A 16,907-nucleotide genomic window follows, 5' to 3' on the forward strand; every position below is an offset into this window, starting at 1 on the left:
CCCTCCCCTCCCCCCTCCCCCCCTTTCCCCTCCCCCCCCTCCCCCTTCCTCCCCTCCCCCTCCCCCCTTCCCCCTCCCCCCTCCCATCCCCTTCCCCCTCGTTCCCCTCCCCTTCTCTTCCCCCTCCCCTCCTCCTCCCCCTTCACACCAGGGGGGTTGACTCAGCCTGTCATCCCACCGAGGTCGGAAGTCGGAACTCATTGTCGTCAAATAAATGTAGCCTGTATGTTTCACTCTTTGTCACATGCCGTTGGTCCCATGTCAATCGGATGAAGTTGAAAAATTAACGTTACGAAGGTTCTCTGGGACGTACTGATTCCGAATAATGAAGTTGAAAAATTAACGTTCCGAAATACGCTAATTACGCTAACAGAAGCACTGGAGGGAGCACTGCGCTCCCTCCCTTAGATTCCCTCCCTCTTCTGCTAGCGCTAATTACGCGTAACACACTAATTTTAAAACCCGAAGTTTTTTTAATTTTAAGGTGTGCTGTAGTCAGAAGCGCTAGAAGCGCTGCGCTCCCTCCCTTCGAATCCCTCTCTCTTCTGCTAGTGCTAATAATACGCTAATTTTAAAACCCGAAATTTTTTTAATGTTTATGTCTCCGTGACATTCCTGGGACCATCCCGAGTCGAACAGTACTTTCCGCTCGCAAATCCGTCCACGGGTTCTCGAGATCTTAGAGATCATAGATAGAGGCCAACTCTACTTTATATATATAGATTTCGCTCATCTTCGCATTTTCTTCCTTTGGGGGGGGGGGGGGGCGGGGGGTGCGGGGGGAGGGAGAGGGATTAAATTGGAATAATCTGATCATGTACTTCACATTATGCACATAAGCAGTATGCATGTTTTTGCTTTATATATGTAACCCAGGTTATTTCATTTTCGGGAGCGATCGAGGCAGCTGCCTATACACCATCCAGATAAAGGGACTTTTCAGAAGAATGTGTTGCACCCTTGGAACAAGACCACCCGTCGTGCGGGTACTCTGCTAGTAATAATAATAATAATAATAATAATAATCATAATAATCATAAATATCGAAGATAAATAAAACCCTTGATTGTGATTTAAATGAAGGCATACACTCAGGTTTTGGTTTCTAATTCAAAAACAAAGGAATAAAACTTTGAAAAATATTGTGAATTAGCCCAATATTTTTTTTCAATACGTTTGGACAATAAGCCACAACAACATTCTTATTAATAAACTTAGACATAATAATACACTGTGCCTACGACATATAATCAGCGTTTTTGTATTGTGTTGTAGAACATGGTGGTTGTAAGTTTTGACATATTCAAAATTATTCACAATTTCTCCTGAACTTGTACCTATATATCACTTTTTGCAGATGTCATCAAATCTGTCACTTTGTGCCAAGATTGAATTGGTGTTATTAAAACTCCAGGTCTCTTCACATCTACACCCTATCCAACAAATATCAAAATAATTTCTGTCTCCCCTTCTTGTTTTCTCTCCCGCTCTCTGTCGTAGTGTTCCAAGACATGTGGTCGGGGTATCCGCAAGCGCGACGTTTTTTGCCATCTGCTCGACTCAGGCAAGGCAAGCCGTCCTGTGCCCCATGGTCGGTGCAGAGGCCTCAGCAAACCTCCAGCTAAGCAAAAGTGCACAAAGGATCATCAGTGCAAACATGTTCGCCAGCACTTGCAATGGGTACTGTCGGCATGGTCAACGGTAAGACTAACGCCATTATAAAATGCCTTTCTCATAAAATTTAATTGTTTATGGACCGTTTTACGCTAAATTCTAACTGTGTCTATAGACTGGAAACAGGATTGCTAACCCAAATATGCTCGGCATCTTCAAATAGCAGGATCCTTGGAATGGGTTGCTTTGAGTTATCTGAAAAGCCTTGGCCTTAATTTACCAACATACATTTATATAATCTGATGTAATGGTAGCTCATTAATGGAGATTTATAAACAGAAAGCTTGAGCAGCGAGAATCACCTCTATTATGTGATAATCTTTATCCACAGAAGCTAAAGAGCCTCCCTGTTATTTTATCATCGATATCAGAAACATTCGCGGGATTTCTGAGAGTTCAGTCGGTATATATTGTTACGTTTGTGGGGGTAGAGGATGACATACATAGTACAGGTAGGATTGTATAAGTGTAGCATGGACCGTGGATGCGTTGCAGACATCTCGATGTATTAAGTAGGGAAACTGGAGCTTAAGGTTGTTTATGTGTCTTCATACGGGGGGGAGTGGGGGGGGGGGGGGAGGGAGGGGTGCAGAAATGTGAACTAAATAGGGGGTAAGCTAGTTTCCCCCCAGTTTGTGATTGCCTCCTGTGGCTTTTCCCTACGTTTTTTTTTTACAATTGCAACAACGCTGACCATAAAACCATCCATAAAGACTCACGCTCGTTATAACAACAACCGGCCATTGACCAGCAATAACCGACACCATGCCGACAGAAATCTAACGTTCTCAATCGACAATTAACCCCGCCCATCAACCGAGTAAGGAAAAAGGCCACACCCCAAAGTTCGTCATTGGTCAAGCAAGACCATTCGGTGATTCGACGGAACTCGGCGATTAGGCAGCGTGACGTCAGAGCGTGAAGGTTTGAGGACAGGAAGAAGAAGACTCTCTCTCTCGGTGTGGTTTTCGTCTCGGGCGGTCACCTCTGTGCGCTTGTGAAGATAACTTTTCGGAGCTCTGTGAACCTTTGCAACATCGGTGGAGGGGGTGTTGTTGGACGGCGGTGCTTTTTGGAGGAGCTGGAGCCGCGTTACATTCAGCGGTGGAAGCGAGGAAGGGCCGTTTCACTGTTTGCTTTGTGCCTGGGCGTTTTCGACATGGAGGTTCGTCGCCATTGGCGGAGCGCTTCCCGCGCGAGTGGCTAAACCAGCGGCGACGACCAACAAGCCCCTCAACACATTTTGGACCAGAGCTGAGTACTGGCCGACTCAACAAAATAATTTATTTCCTTTTATCAGTCCCCTGTTGTGTATTTGTGTCTGAATGGAGATGTTTCAAATTAGAAATTAGATTTACCTCACCTTTCATTTTTTCGCATTACATTTACTGTTATTAAATCATTATCGTCATTTCAAAAAGTTATGGACGGATTCGGATGAAACTTGGTGGATGAGTTAGGTAGGTGACAAGAACAAACGATTCGATTTCGGTGAAGATATAGACCCATATCTGGTCTTTCAGTTGGATACAAGACGTAAACTGTTCAGCCTGGTGGAGGTATGTGGCATGCGCTCTACCGAGTGCCGTTCTCCTTTAACCAGATTTTTACTCATCGTGTATGTACTTTAATTCCTTGCTATTACGCTTAATATTATTGGCTACATCCATCTCATATTCTCTTTTTTTTAACGAGCATCTGTTTACTTCTGTACGATCTGAGTCCGACTCCAGGCGTCTTTTATTACACCAAACAAATGCCTCCGCTAATCTTTGGGTGCACTCCCGACCTCTCTACTCACCCACCCTGATCTCTTTCTGCCTCGAGATTTACACCTCACTACAATGTACTTACTCTTTACATTTCACATTTGCTCCTTCAAGGCTGCCCATTTCTCTGATTCCGATCTATAGCACTCAACTCTCTCCTCATTCCCTCAAAGTGTGCGTCCTGAAATATAGCCTTGCCCTACTATCCCAAACTTTTATTCTTAATACAATCCGAATTGCACACACTATGTTATGGTGACGTCCCTAAACGATTTCCTATCCCCACCTTCTCTACCATAATTGTATCACAACTTTACAGGGCATTTCACACGCTACTTTTATTTTGTGAGCTTATCTACAAACTGGTTTAAAAAGCAATCCTACACTAGACCTAAAAATTCCTCATCTGCTCTGCGCTTTCAATAGAATCGCTCTATTTCTGGAAAATCAAAATCTGCCATAATCAATATTCTTCCCTTACAACATGCCTTTATGAATGATTCATAAACTCTTCCATCCTGCTCTTCGATCGTACCATGGGGCCTATAAAACATCCCGTGATTGCCTTACTATTTTTTACCATCTCTAGGCTACAGTATATCCACACAGAATCCTCTACAATATTTCTCTCCTTAATGTCATCCCCTTTCCCTCGATACAATGCTGTCATTTACCCAGATATCCGCACCTCCTCCTCTTGTCTCTTTCCTATCACACTAATACACTTTGTAACAGTCTGCCAATTTCTCTTCTCATCAAAGTGTGTCTCTGTGACATCAGCTATATCATACTCTTCACTATCAAATACAACTTCAAGCGCAATCTTAGTATTCACTAGCAGGGGCTATCCGAGATGTTACGGTTAGTGAGGGGTGGGGAGGAGGGGATGGTGAGGTGAGGTTCCCATCGTTAGGGGGGGAGGGTGGGTGGGTGAGGTGAGGTTCCGACGTTAGGAGAGGAGGGGGGCGGAGGGGAGGGTGAGGTGAGGTTCCCAGCGTTAGGGAGGAGGGGATGGTGAGGTGAGGTTCCCAGCGTTAGGGAGGAGGGGATGGTGAGGTGAGGTTCCCATCGTTAGGGGGGAGGAGGGTGGGTGAGGTGAGGTTCCGGCGTTAGGAGAGGAGGGGGGGGGGAGGGGAGGGGGGGTTCCCGGCACGGCCTGGCTGTATGAGCTTTCTTTGGCAGTGGTTCCGTCTGTGAAAAAGGGACAAACAAATGCATGAAAAACACACAAACTTAATTATTTTGCAAGATTCCAACATTTTCATTGCTCAACATGCACCAGAACCCCTACATAGAAACCCAATTTTGCCCCCTGTGCAGCACATTGTGGGGCAAGGTGGGAGGGGGGGGGGGAGAGAGGGTGGGGTGGGTTGTACCCATGACCTCACACTAGGTAGCCCCAGCACGTTTGCCAAATTTGGTGGAGATTGACCCAGTTGTTTTTCTTCTATGCTTTTCAGACGTGCACACAATACATGCAAATAATTTCCTATGTTGGGGAGAGGGGAGGATTTGAGGGTTATGGGTGGGGGGGGGGGGGGGGGGGAGATTACAAATCAAAATATTTATATCACAGATAAAGTTTTCGATATTGTTGATTTGGGGATGGTTCGGACGCAGCTGAATCATCCTGACGATGTGATCACGATCTGACAGCAAATTATCATTCTTCATTGGAACTCCGTCCGAACTCCTTTCTCGAGAACATTGAACTGAGCAATTGATTCATATAGCCTGTTGATGATAAGTGTTATGGAGACAAGAAACACACATGGGCAATTCTATCAAGTGAAAAGGTGTCACGTGACTTTTGGTAGGATAGTTTCAAATGATTCAGCTAAATCGATAAAACAATCTGGTATTGGCAAACACTAATTCTGTGCACTCACTGTTCCTTCTCGCTCTGTCCTTAGTGCACTGCCTCATGTGGCACCGGCGTCCAGACTCGTGAGTTAAAGTGCAGCAAGAAGAGCTCCGCAGGCCGATTACATGCACTTACCGATCACCGCTGCCATCGTGTGGCCAGGCCAATTGTGGAGCTGGAGCGCAGCTGCAATGCACAGTATTGCACAGACAAACATGACGGTAGCCATAAGATCACCGCCTCCAGCAACTCTCTTCCACCGACCCCGCTTGCTGGCTGGTATGCGGGGCCATGGAACCAGGTGGGAAGCATACCTTTATATGATACCACGGGATGATCTCACCTATGTGTACTATATGCTCCACAGCACCTTACTTTGATATTTAGTAGTGAAAGGCAATCATCTTTGTAATCACACTTCGCAACCGAAAAATACACTACATTACCAAAACTATGAGACAGCACACCCAAAATTTGAACCGGGCATGCGTTAAGCAGGAAAGCAGGCTGTGCTTTACAAAGGTCATCATCATTCGTATGTGACAGATCACCAATTATGATGTGCTAAATATTATATTGTCTGTTGGTCAATGTTGCGAAGTGATTGCAAACCACTCGGGGGTTTGTAGAGGGTGCATTGATAGATAATATGGTCGGCAGTCTGTGTTACTCAACAATCGCACAGAGGGGAAGGAGCAAATCCCATTTTGTACATGTTGTAGGCAAATCTACCTGATCCTGAGTGAAGCCGGTTCAGGCAAATCCAAGACGATCGCGTTAAGTCCCAGCCCGGTGGCCAAACTATGGGTTCATCGATAAACTTCACGAGGTGGGATTGATCTGTGGCAAATCATCAGGTCCAAAGACTTTGCGTGTAGCGATCAGCAGTAATAAAATCGGAATCGATCAGAGGTTGTGTTGCATTGGCCAGTTTATGACGAGATTTGAGACGTGTAGGTGTTCGCCTGTCGTGAATACAATCATGTAAAAGATGATGTGAGTTAGCTGATTTTTGTACAGTGTTGAACGCGTGGCCTAGGCAGCGGATGTCAGGCATTTCTACACCAGATAACACTGGTAGATAAGATGTTGGGGTAGCTTTTATGGAGCTTGATACAATTCACATCGACTTGTTCAGTGCAACGTCCACTTTAGATGTGTGTGTACTTCTTCCCTAAACGACTGAGCGATATTCAGCAAGAGGATAAACAAGGGCTAGCCAAGAGGGGGTATAACATGGGGAGATGCACCCCATTTCATACCTGCCAACCTACGTATGAGAGCATTTCTGGAGTTGACTTTCTTGCTGAGCTTTGTCAGGTGCAACTTGACTGTCAAGGCATACTCCGAGGTAGGTGGGTCAGGCTTCAAGCTTTATCAGTTCACCATTAGCAGATATGGCCAGTTTGTGCTTGGCGTCACGATTTCGTAAGTGGAAAGACAGAGCTCGCCATCTTTGCAATGCTGAGTTTTAGGCACCAGGATTCAAGGTAATTCATCATCGTTTGCATATCGGTATTCAGTGAGCTCTCGACTTGCTCGAAAGAAGAGCCAGGAGCTCCGAAGGCGATATCATCAGCGTACATGTAGCGATTCGCGTTCGTTTGAAGGATATCGTGAGTGTATACATTGTAGAGAGGTAGCGCAAGCACAGACCCTTGGCTAACACCATTTTTCAACCAATACGGTCGACTGATCTGCCCATCAGCAGTTTTCAAAACAAATGAGTGAATATATTGGAGTTCCATGATGAACTTAACCATCACACGATCCGGTAAGATACACAGCAGTTTATGCAGAGGCCTTTATGCCAAACGGTATCGTATGCTGCCGTACGTTGTAAACGGTATCGGTATCGTACGTTGTAAACATAGAGATGATGTGCTTTCCCAAAAAGCTCGAATTTCACTTGGTATCGTACGCTGCCGTAAGGTCAAGGAAGACAGCTCTGACTATTTGTTTGTCATCAAGGACATATTCAATATCATGCGCTAGCAGTGCCACTTGATCGGCAGTCAAACGTAGCTTATGAAATCCGGCCTGTTTGTGTGGGAATTGCTCATCAACTGTGCAGTAGATTCGTTCCTGGATCAGCCTTTCCAAAGTCTTTAAGCATGGAAATGGCCGTAAAACGATGATGATAAGCCTTTCCAAAAGTGAAAATGTTTTACTTAGTGGCGGAATAGGTCTGTACGACTGCGGGTCGTCCAGTGGCTCACCTGATTTTGGGGTGGCAATAACAGTGGCCCTACACCAGGTTTTCAGAATGTGATTTGTTGTTTTGTTGTCATGCAGAACGAGAAAATTCTACATAGCCAAGTGAGCATCGAATGACCACAGTGTCGGAAACATTGGTGTGCACACCATCAGGACCGGCTGCTTTATTGAGTTTAAGTTGACCAATAGCAGTGCATTTCTTCGTTGATAAAAGGATAAGTCAGATGGCCATCAACAGACGTTTCATGCAATTTCTCATGAAAAGACTGCAAGAGCATACGTTGGGCCTTCTTATCAGAGACAGAGTACTTAACGTTGTTCACATGTTGCTTGGCAGTTTTGTTTGCTTCAGCCTGGCACTGTCTATTTGTCGCTGCTCGACCGGTGAGGTGGTTCACAGTTCCCCAACTTTTCCGAGAAGAGTGTACGAAGTCGATGCTCTCAACAGTCTCTGTCCACCTTTCTTGACATTTCCGGTTAAGGTGGTTCATCAAAACATCAGCAGTAGCTGCCGAGGACTCAGGATTATCTGTGTTGATAAAGTCATCATGGAGCCCAATACACTCCTTGTCCCAGCCCCATATATAGTACTTCCTGTAGCCACATGGAGTGGCCTTCTTTGCAGTATTTGTGAGGGCACGACTAAAACGTTTGTACAAATAGTCTACATCAGGTGGCGTTGGTTCAGGGAGTACATCGACAACATCTTTACAAGACTGGCTAAACAGAAGGTGTGCAGCAGGTATTAAATAACGATGCTACAAGGGAAAGAGCTGACTCGCCTTCATCTTTCAATGTGGAATCGTCATTTTGTGCCAGGGGTTCACAGCATTACTGTCGTATTGGGCCTTCCCATTTCTACTGTGGGCAATGTTCTTCAGAAATTGAAGACTACAGGTATTGCCAATGTATGGAATAGAACAGGACAGAATAACTTTATAATATGAAATATTTACCAAGATATACTATGAATAATTTGTGAGATTGAGTGAGCTGTGCTTGTTGCTAAAGGTGGACCAACTCTATATTAATACTCAAATAAAAGGTTCCAATTAGTAACTTCCTCTTTTCCTTACTGTCCCAATATTTCTGGTAATACGTTGTATATTAGTTGCATTGTCTGCTTGCACGTTATATTTTGACAAGATTGCTTCAAATATGAATCCAACTTGTTGTTTGGACTTGTATATGGCAACTTGTGGCATTGGTTAAGTGTCCGTCAATGTATTATCCGAGAAAATTGAATCCGGGGGAGAAAATGTGGCAGGTGTGAAGAGTAGAATGAAGGGTAGTGTGTGACATTCATCAATTTGTATCACATAATATGTAAATGGCCCCAAAATGATACTCAAATACATCAAGGAGGTTTCACACTCAACTTCGCACCAGAGCGCAATTAAATGATGGACATCACAATGATCTTTGAAACATCAACACTTTGTCAATAAAAGACTTGTGTAAGACCATCCCATCTATTATGTATGTTGCGTTGAGAGATAAAGGCAATCTACGACAATATTATAAAACAGGAGTGTCTTCGGACCGTCCCGAAACTACTCCCTCAGTTTTAGAACTAGCCCCGCCAAACCTTCTGTGGAACGTTTTGGGGTCCCAGTGGATGTTGTAAGGTACAGTTGTGGCCAAAAACATTGGCACCCTTGCACTTTTTTCAAATAACTCAGAATATTCTCTAAAAATAAGTTGAACTTGACAAAAGTATTTGGTCTCCACTATTCTTTATTTCACTGTTAATATTACAGAACCTTTGTTTTTGATTCAGAACTTAATATATCCTTTTAAATCAGAATATAAAAATAAATGGCATCGACAAAATTACACCCTAGACTTAATATTTGGTAGCACAGCCTTTGGACAAAATAACTGCAGTCAAGCGCTTCCTATAACCATGAATGATCTTCCGACACCTCTCTGCTGGCAGTTTGGCCCACTCTTCTTGTGTAAACTGCTTCAGTTCTCCCAGATTTGAAGGGTGCCTTCTCCCAACTGATGTTTTCAGATCTCCCCACAGGTGTTCAATGGGATTTAGATCTGGATTCATTGCTGGCCACTTCAGAACAGTCCAGCGTTTCGTCTTGAACCATTCCTGGGAGCTTTTTGAAGTGTTTGGGGTCATTGTCCTGCTGCAATACCCATGACCTTCGATGGAGACCCAGCTTTCTGACACTGGGTTGAACATTGTGCTCCAAAATGCCTTGGTGCTCCTAATCTCCTGATTTCATGATGCCATACACACATTCAGATATGGCCAGTGCCAGAGGCAGCACAGCAACCCCAATACATCACTGAACCTCCTCCATGCTTGACTGTAGGGAAGGTGTTATTTTCTTTGACAGCTTCATTTTGTTTTCTGTAAACATAGAGATGATGTGCTTTACCAAAAAGCTCGAATTTGGTCTCATCTGTCTACAGGACATTCTCCCAGAAGGATTTCGGCCTGATCTGGTGTGTTTTAGCAAACTCTCGTCGGGATTACTCATCTATCTATCTCTCTCTCTCTCTCTCTCTCAGCAGTGGGATCCTCCAAAGAACCCCCTTTCATTGAGTTGGTGATGGATGGTGTGAGTTGAAACTGTTGTACCTTGTGTCTGAAGGTCAGCTTGAATCTGTTTGGTAATTGCTGGAGGTGCTTTCTCCGCCATTTGAACATCCTTCGCTGCAATTTAAATCAAGTTTTCTCTTGGTCCAGGGAGGTTGGCTAAAATGCCATGGGCCTTAAACTTCCTGATAACGTTGTGTACGGTGACCCAAGACCATCAAGGTCTCTGGAAATGGACATGTGGCCTGGAGTTTGTCCATGCTTGGCTACAATCTTGTGTCTGACCTCCTCAGACAATTGTCTGGTTTTCGTTCTTTTCTCCATGCTCATTGCGGTACACACAGTGACACAAAACAGCAGAATGACTCCTTTTCTCTATTCAAACTGTTTGAATGAGTGATTTATATATTGCAGACACCTGCAACTCAACACAGGTGAGTTCAATTGCAAAGTAAAGGAGAATCACCTGCTTGAATCTAATTATTTCTAACAACTTCTAAGTTGTTAGACTTGACTCAGCTGTTAGGGTTGACTCAGCCTGTTATCCTTCCGAGGTCGGCTAATTGAGTACCAGTTCACTGGTAATTCCCTGTTTGTCGTAAAAGGCGGCAAACAGGGTTGGCGGCAGGAAGGGCACCCGGCCGTAAAACATTGCTTCAAAAAGGGGACCAAAAAACAACAACAACCATGGTGCCCGAAAAAGGCCAACCCCCACTTTGCGGGGAAAAATGGCCTCTAAAGGTTTTTTTTTTTTTTTTTTAACTTCTAAAGGGTGCCAATAATATTGTCCGGGACATTTTACGATTTCTGTGTGGAATAAGCTAAGATTTAGTAATTTTTCAGCTTTTTTTGTTTTGTTTCACTGCAAACCAAGGAAATACATATGTGGATACTAAAATATTTTTTAATTTCAACAATTTTCTGGAAGAAATGGTGCATTATTTGAAAAAAGTGCAAGGGTGTCATTATTTTTGGCCACGACTGTAGGTGGGAGGTTTCATAAATTCTTCAATAAAATTATAATTTTGAAAATGACTATACCCAACTGCTCCCAAATCCGGAAGTGAACAGATGACGACAATGGGCTGCTTTGATAATATCTCAATACAATCGTGATTTAACACAGTACTTTGTTATAGTATTAATGTATGATTGGAATGATGCTGTTTGGAATGAAAATAGAGATATTGAGTTTAAATATGAATGAGGAAATGACGTGAGGGTTTCGACTTTCTAACCGTGACATTCGCAGATTCGCCATATGCAGATTCGCCATTGACTGGGTATATAACCATTCAGACAGGGTACGATTTTTGCCCAAGTCATTCACGAACCGGCTGTCCACGTCGACGTTTGAAGGTGGCTCAAGAACGTAGAATTTATTGGTTGCATGGATTAGCATTCACCGTTTCCGCATTGTTTGTTTGCTTTTGGCTTCCCACCCGTGCATATCACATGTACCTCGCTGGTAGTGTGATAAATGTAAAGAAACATTAACCAGTTACAGTATAAAAAGTGTTTAAAGATGGTGGCTAAATATTATTTAATTTGTCCATTCAAATCCAAGGTCATCCATATTTGTGTGAGTATTCTACAAGAGCAAAGCGAGTCAGCATGAGTGCAAACTTAACTGATGAATTTGTATTTTTTAATAGTTAGGGTGTCCTGGCAGACGTGTGTGCACCTTTGACCATACTGGCCAGTCGCCCAACCTGTAAAGCCTAGTTCTTTATATTTGACCTTCTGCTATATATTCATTTCCACAAGATCAAGTCTTTTAGAGTGCTTGGAAGCTCCAAACTAGACCAGTGTCTTTGAATGGGTAAGTGTCAAATCAATTTTTGGAAGTTCCCATCATGCACAACCACGTGCTAAGTTATGAAGATGGGATCTTTATCATTGCGAATGAAACACTCACAAGGTAGTTTATGGAGAGGCTTCTCAAGACTATGGCTCATCTACAGATGGCAGGTTCGTGACTAAAGAAGTAGAGTTGCGTGAGTTCGGACAGCTCTCTAGACACCACAGTTGTAAATTGCGACACACGTGTTCAAACGCTCGTTCACGCTCTTTCACGAGCCTCGATCTTGTATACAAAAACAAACAAACAAAAAAAACTTTCAATGACTTTAAAAGCTGCTCCACTTGTTTTGTGAAGCTGAAAAAACTGAAGAAATTCCTATATGACTAGAGGCTCAGCAGTCACGTCATGTGGTTAAATAGTATGACATGGCTGACCCACTTGCCTCTCTCGGACCCTACCCCGTCCACCCCCAGTGCTCAAAGACGTGTGGAGCAGGTGAACAGACACGCACAGTGAAGTGCCTTTCACAAGGCAGACCTGCCAAGACTTGCGCCTTCTTACACCGGCCTGCCTCCCATCGTGTGTGCCAACCACAGGCCTGCACAACACCCAACGGTAAGAACCAGACAAAGGCATAATCGTTTCATATGGTATCTGTTCTGGAAGAACAAGCCATATTTTTCGTGAATGTTTGGCAGCATTAAAGAAGTGACCGAGATATGATTTGGAGACCAAAATATAAATGTGCCTGCAATTTCTGAGAAGGTAACGAAAGGGTTGGTTGGTACGGGATTTCTTTTCTTCCAAAAGCTCTTCCTAGTATTTCGAGCAAATGTAGCGGATTATGAGCTGGCGTTGTTTGGACGAGTGGTTAAAGACTTTTCTTTCTTCACTGACTGGTGTGGGTTTCATTTCCATGGCTGCCCAATCTAACAAACCTGCACTTGGAAAGGGTGTTGTGTATGCCAAAAACCCCTTGATTTAGGTCGTGAGGCCTTGATCATCCTGCATTGCTGCGAATTAGGCTGGTTCAACGGCTATGGTAGTAGATTTTAAATGTTTAAAAAAATAATAATACTGTATTTACAATTTGCAATCTAATATAAATGTTTAGTTAATATTAGCACAAATTGAAAGTCAAAAAAAGTCGCAGACTACAGAAATATATACAGCACTTGAAAAACAAAACAATTTCCCAATAAAAAACTAGAGAATAGTTGGGGTCAGTTCTGCATTATGTTTTTTTAAAAAAAATACATGATTTCGGCTTGTAGTGGAGCCAACACACACACACACACACACACACACACACACACACACACACACACACACACACACACACACACACACACACACACACACACACTCACACACACACACACGCTCCTGTGCCGTGCATGCGCGTTAGCCATAGGGGAAGCACGAGTTTAGAAAGGAGGGATAACATTAAACTTAAAGGAGGAGATGGATTTATTTTCATCAATATTATGAACACAAATATTACATACACGCACGCGCACACATACATGCACATACACACACACACACACAGACACACACACACATAAAGGTGGATACTTTTAGACCTGGAAGGGCTCCATTCTCCCTTCTGAAACCCGCTTATAGAGATACCAATCAGCGACACACACACACACACACACACACACACACACACACACACACACACACACACACACACACACATGGTTTTTTGCATGCTGCTGTATCCTAGCAATCACTGATTCCTAGCAACATTGATTTGTAGTATATTTAATTCTTATATTGTATTGTATTTACATAAAGATCTCATGAATAATATTTTTACTATTCGTATTGTATTTTACTAATTCGATTTGGTGTCGTTTTGTGATATTAAAGAAAACTTGTTTTAATCTGCCAACTATAGCTCCCTGTGCTAGCATACGTCTGACTAGTTGTTGTAATCTATTGACAAGTTCAGAGCTGTGTGTGGTTGCTCTCACAGTCCTAATTATTTCACCTGTACCCGTACCATAAAATAGCTTTTTAGGAATGTTGCTGTCCAAGAAAGGCATTCGGACAATATGGAATGGAAAAGCATCTCGTTTATCAAATAATTTGGTGTGAAATTTATTATTATGGATGTCAATTTGTAATTCAAAAAAAAGGAAACTGAACTTTGGCTTTCCTATTTTAATTCAACTTCTTTTGGATATGTATCATCATGAAGCTTATCAAATACAAATCCATCTTTAATTACCAAGAAACCAACAATGAACCTGAAGATATTTTCACATCTTCGTGCTGTTGTTAATTTATTCCTGCACATGTTCTGGACCCAATCAAACTCGTACATGTGCAGAAACAATTTGTTTGTTTGCCATTTGTATTACAGTGTACAAGAAGGTATAAATAAATGAATGACATGTTTATCTAACCATTTATTCGGGGGAAAATTATTACGGAAGTGTCCCAAGCTGTTTTACTTGCAATTTTCAAAGTGCCCTCCCTCGTGATCGATGCACAATTGCAGCCGAGCAGGCACAGAGTGGCACACACGCTTGCAGAGTTCGATATCAATTTCCTCAAACTTTGCAGTGATTTGAGCCTTCAATTCCTGAATGGTACGAGGCTTTTCACCATAAACAAGGTCTTTCATGAGCCCCCAAAGAAAGAAATCTGGAGGTGTAAGGTCTGGGGAGCGTGCCGGCCACTCAATCGGACCGCGGTGGCCGAACCACTTTCCGGGATCCACTTACACTTCCGTAATAATTTTCCCCCGAATAAATGGTTAGATAAACATGTCATTCATTTATTTCTACCTTCTTGTACACTGTAATACAAATGGCAAACCAACAATCAACTGACAGAAATATATATATATATATATATATATATATATATATAAACAGAAATTGGGCGCTACTTCTGACTCACCCCGTATATATCTGTGCAGTGTCTGTCTTGTGTTGTCTTGTCTTGTATTGTGTTGTCTTGTCACTGAACTACTCCCTCAAACTTTTGTGAAATCGTACCAAACTTCTGGTATGCACATATCTCTTCCGTCGGTATGTCCTAAGGGTATTTTTTTTAGAAAAAATTTCCAATTTTTTTTTTTTTGAATTTTGGAATTTTTTCGGGAATTTTTTTTTTTCAAATTAAGTTTTCAATTTGAATTGTTTATAAAAGGTAATATCACGTATATTACAAATACATTTGTGCAAAATAATTGTTTGAATTATGATTGGTGTAAACCATGACAAAACAGCAACTTGGGTACAGTCATTTATCTATATATCTACACATCTGGGCAGTGTCTGTGATTTCACTTAACGACTCCCTCAAGCTTTTGTTTCCGTCGTTGTGAAGTGTTTTTAATAATGTGGTGGTGGTTTTGAAACACGTGGTGGTGAGGTATTTTGAATTATGTGGTGGTGAGGTATTTATAATTATGTGGTGGTGAGGTATTTATAATTACGTGGTGGTGAGGTCTTTTTAATTATGTGGTGGTGAGGTGTTTTGAATTACTTGGTGGTGGGGTGTTTTGAATTACTTGGTGGTGAGGTGTTTTGAATTACGTGGTGGTGAGGTGTTTTCAATTTCGTGGTGGTGAGGTGTTTTGAATTACGTGGTGGTGAGGTGTTTTTAATTTCGTGGTGGTGAGGTGTTTTGAATTACATGGTGGTGAGGTGTTTTGAATTACGTGGTGGTGAGGTCTTTTTAATTATGTGGTGGTGAGGTGTTTTGAATTACTTGGTGGTGGGGTGTTTTGAATTACTTGGTGGGGAGGTGTTTTGAATTACATGGTGGGGAGGTGTTTTGAATTACTTGGTGGTGAGGTGTTTTGAATTAGTTGGTGATGAGGTGTTTTGAATTAGTTGGTGATGAGGTGTTTTGAATTACTTGGTGGTGAGGTGTTTTTAATTACGTGGTGGTGACGTGTTTTGAATTAGTTGGTGATGAGGTGTTTTGAATTAGTTGGTGATGAGGTGTTTTGAATTAGTTGGTGATGAGGTGTTTTGAATTACTTGGTGGTGAGGTGTTTTTAATTACGTGGTGGTGACGTGTTTTGAATTACGTGGTGGTGAGGTGTTTTCAATTTCGTGGTGGTGAGGTGTTTTTAATTTCGTGGTGGTGAGGTGTTTTAATTTCGTGGTGGTGAGGTGTTTTTCATTTCGTGGTGGTGAGGTGTTTTTAATTTTGTGGTGGTGAGGTGTTTTTATTATGTGTTTTATGGCTGTGAGGTGTTTTCAATTTCGTGGTGGTGAGGTGTTTTTAATTTCGTGGTGGTGAGGTGTTTTTATTACGTGTTTTATGGCTGCAAGGAGTTTTTAATTTCGTGGCTGTGAGGTGTTTTTATTACGTGTTTTATGGCTGAGGTGTTTTTAATTTTGTGGTGGTGAGTTGTTTTTATGAAGTGTTTTATGGCTGTGAGGTGTTTTTAATTTCGTGGTGGTGAGTTGTTTTTATTACGTGTTTTATGGCTGTGGGGTGTTTTCAATTTCGTGGTGGTGAGGTGTTTTGAATTACGTGGTGGTGAGGTGTTTTGAATTACGTGGTGGTGAGGTGTTTTTAATTTTGTGGTGGTGAGGTGTTTTTAATTTCGTGGTGGTGAGGTGTTTTTAATTTTGTGGCTGTGAGAGGTTTTTATTACGTGTTTTATGGCTGTGAGGTGTTTTTAATTTCGTGGTGGTGAGGTGTTTTTAATTTCGTGGTGGTGAGGTGTTTTTAATTTCGTGGTGGTGAGGTGTTTTTAATTTCGTGGTGGTGAGGTGTTTTTATGACGTGTTTTATGGCTGTGAGGTGTTTTCAATTTCGCGGTGGTGAGGTGTTTTTAATTTCATGGCTGTGAGGTGTTTTTAATTTCGTGGTGGTGAGGTGTTTTTAATTTTATGGCTGTGAGGTGTTTTTAATTTCGTTGTGGTGAGGTGTTTTGAATTACGTGGTGGTGAGGTGTTTTTAATTACGTGATGGTGAGGTGTTTTTAATTTCGTGGTGGTGAGGTGTTTTTAATTTTGTGGCTGTGAGGTGTTTTTATTACAT

The 16,907-nt window shown here is 42.4% G+C and overlaps 1 protein-coding gene across 1 annotated transcript in view; it reads left to right on the forward strand.

Moving 5' to 3' along the window:
- The window catches only part of LOC137421723 (A disintegrin and metalloproteinase with thrombospondin motifs 18), a 165,391-nt gene that overhangs the window by 133,913 nt on the left and 14,571 nt on the right, over window positions 1-16,907 (forward strand). The window contains exons 20-22 of the mRNA XM_068108046.2: window positions 1,501-1,701; window positions 5,357-5,608; window positions 12,359-12,500. Of these exons, the coding sequence (XP_067964147.2) occupies window positions 1,501-1,701; window positions 5,357-5,608; window positions 12,359-12,500 (595 nt within the window). The remainder of the gene's footprint in view (window positions 1-1,500; window positions 1,702-5,356; window positions 5,609-12,358; window positions 12,501-16,907) is intronic.

The sequence above is a fragment of the Myxine glutinosa genome, chromosome 2 (genome assembly GCF_964187855.1).
Source record: "Myxine glutinosa chromosome 2, kmMyxGlut1.1, whole genome shotgun sequence".
Lineage (NCBI taxonomy): Eukaryota > Metazoa > Chordata > Myxini > Myxiniformes > Myxinidae > Myxine > Myxine glutinosa.